Here is a 1,283-nt window from a genome sequence, read left to right on the forward strand (position 1 = left end):
CAGTGCACGAGCCGGTACGAGCTGTCCGACATGAGGTCGATGAGGAAGACGTAGTCACGACCACCGAGCCAGTACGAGCTGTCCGACATGAGGTCGATGAGGAAGTCGTAGTCGCAACCGCCAGGCCAGTACGGACGAGGAAACCACCTGCTCGCTTGTTGGACTATCAGATGGATTGATCGTTGTTTGAATTTACGCTGCATGTTATGATTTTTTTTTATTGCCCCCGTTCCGGGTATATCTGTTAAATTATTATTCTTTTTATATGTATTTATTGTTACGCTACCGTGATCGAGGACGATCTCTCTGGCCAGGAAGCCGAATGTTAGCGCCAATATTAATTTGTCTCTTATCTATGTGATTATTTATGATATACGGTGGTCACACTGAGCTCTAGGCCAGTGGTGCTAGGCTCGGCACGCCGCAGCGGCGACGTGACCGATGATGTCGCGTGCAGTCAGTAGTAGTCTTTTGTAAAGGTCCGGCGACTCCGTCCGTCCGCCGCGTACCTCCGTACAACCGCGACCAGTGACCCCGTAGTGATTAGTATTATTACCGTTTTAATGTACTTGTGTTATATTCGCTAAGTTGATTGTATACACACCAACACCGACACAGTCTCTGTCGCGTTTGGGTGTACTGTGTTCTATTTATTAAATTTACAATAATACCGCCTACACCCGCCTAGTGTCTGTTTATTAAATCCTGACCCGTAACAATATTCCTTTTAGATATTGTCCGCTAACAGTACTCTCCTAAATATTCTTCTGCATACGGTGTCAAACGGTTTAATAGGATTTTGGAGAAAACTTTGTACACTGAATTCAGAAGGGATATCCCTCTATAGTTGCTACATTCAGTTTTATCACCCTTCTTATGAAGCGGTATAATTATTGCTTCGTTCCAGGTTTCTGGCATTACTTCCTCCGACCATACCCTATGACATATCCTGTAAATGAAGTTATACATATCCTCTCCACCATATTTTATGAGTTCCGATGGAATGCTGTCAGAACCTGGTGCCTTCTAGTTTTTAAGGTTCTTTATTGCTTCCTTGACTTCTTCCTTGGATATTTCTTTCACAAAAGGTTCCGCTATCTGATATGTTGCGTTTTCTATCGGGTCTGTAGGTATTGTGCCATTCAACAGATCAACAAAATATTCTTTCCATCTCATAATTTTCTTTTCCGGCTCCATATTTATTGTACCGTCACTATCCTTTATTGCTTTCAGGGTGTAGGTGTCAGGAACGGTTTTGGTAGGAATGGTGAATAACAACAACG

General features: G+C 43.3%; 1 protein-coding gene across 1 annotated transcript; it reads right to left on the reverse strand.

The window, feature by feature from the left end:
* Positions 1-18: 18 nt before the first annotated feature.
* Positions 19-918, reverse strand: LOC115034932 (the record flags this gene model as incomplete). The annotated part of the gene is made up of 2 exons (XM_029492483.1): positions 747-918; positions 19-241 (listed from the first exon to the last, which is right to left on the reverse strand). Coding segments are annotated over exons 1-2 (395 nt in total), but the record flags the coding sequence as incomplete, so codon positions are not given.
* Positions 919-1,283: the final 365 nt, after the last annotated feature.

This window comes from Acyrthosiphon pisum, unplaced genomic scaffold (genome assembly GCF_005508785.2).
Source record: "Acyrthosiphon pisum isolate AL4f unplaced genomic scaffold, pea_aphid_22Mar2018_4r6ur Scaffold_21572;HRSCAF=24293, whole genome shotgun sequence".
Lineage (NCBI taxonomy): Eukaryota > Metazoa > Arthropoda > Insecta > Hemiptera > Aphididae > Acyrthosiphon > Acyrthosiphon pisum.